The sequence below is a fragment of the Panthera leo genome, chromosome B4 (assembly GCF_018350215.1).
Source record: "Panthera leo isolate Ple1 chromosome B4, P.leo_Ple1_pat1.1, whole genome shotgun sequence".
NCBI classification, from domain to species: domain Eukaryota; kingdom Metazoa; phylum Chordata; class Mammalia; order Carnivora; family Felidae; genus Panthera; species Panthera leo.
In genome coordinates this window covers 81,333,523-81,334,721 of record NC_056685.1, presented here as the reverse complement: position 1 = coordinate 81,334,721, position 1,199 = coordinate 81,333,523, and the positions used below count along the sequence as shown (strand labels likewise).

The window sequence follows — 1,199 nt, the reverse complement described above, 5'->3', positions numbered from 1 at the left end:
TCAATTACTGGAGAAAAACATAACCTTTTGGACAGTATCCTTAAAGGCTTGCTTTACTTGCTGGTTCCTCAGGGTATATACAAATGGATTCATCATAGGAGCCACAGAGGTATTCAGAATAGCTACTCCTTTGGTCAATGATGCCTTCTGTTTTGCGGAAGGGTTGGCATACATGAATATGCAGCTTCCATAAGAGATGGAAATGACAATCATGTGAGAGGAACACGTAGAAAATGCCTTTTTTCTCTGACTGGCGGAAGGCAGTTTCAGAATTGTTCTAATGATGAACATGTAGGATAGAATTATTAATGCCAAAGTGAAAAGCAGTATGACTATTGCAGAGTAAAAGCCAATGACTTCTAGGAGCCATGTGTCTGAGCAAGATAACTGCAAGAGGGGAAAATAGTCACAAGCAAAGTGATCGATGACATTGGAGCCACAGTAATCTAACTGGAGAAAAAGAATAACTGGTGGGAAGATATTTAAGAATCCTGCCAGCCAAGCACAAAAGACAAGTAAAATGCAGACTCTCTTGTTCATGATGGTTGTATAATGTAGGGGTTTACAGATGGCTACATAGCGATCATAGGACATGGCAGTTAGAAGATAAAACTCAGTTATACCCATGAAGATGACGAAAAACAACTGAGCAGTGCAATTATTGTATGAAATTGTTTTGTTTCTGGTGATAATTGTGCCCAGAAATCTAGGAATACAGACAGTTGTAAAGGATATTTCTAATACAGAGAAGTTCCTGAGGAAGAAATACATAGGGGTCTGTAGATGGGAATCCACCAAGGTGAGAGTGATGATGGTCAAATTTCCAGTGACACTTAATAGATATGTGATAATTAAAAAGAGAAAAATCACAGTCTGGAGCTCTGGGTCATCGGATAGCCCTAGAAGAATGAATTCTTTGGGTACTGTGTGGTTTTTCATCACTGATCATTTTTCCCCACTTTTGAACAGAGAATGTATGTTCTCCTATAGAAAATAAAAGAGTTAAAAGAAGATTGAGGATAGAATATAAAATCTTAAAATGTCCATGATGGTGAATAATCTATGAAAGCCAAAAACACATGTTCCCCTTCAGCAACTCTGTCCAATTTCTATTGGACCTTACATTCAAGTAATAACATGATCTGAAGTTAAAGATTGATCTTTTATTGTTGAGTATACACAATCACAGGCAATGGATT

The 1,199-nt window shown here is 37.4% G+C and overlaps 1 protein-coding gene across 1 annotated transcript; it reads right to left on the bottom strand.

Moving 5' to 3' along the window:
* On the bottom strand, positions 1–939 carry LOC122223621 (olfactory receptor 6C3-like). Its single transcript, XM_042944598.1, has one exon. It carries the CDS (start codon positions 937–939, stop codon positions 1–3), a length of 939 nt encoding a protein of 312 aa, XP_042800532.1.
* Positions 940–1,199: the final 260 nt, after the last annotated feature.

What these genes read in the sequence shown, in the direction of transcription:
- LOC122223621 (XM_042944598.1), bottom strand. Translation starts at nt 939, where the DNA reads ATGAAAAACCACACAGTACCCAAAGAATTCATTCTTCTAGGGCTATCC.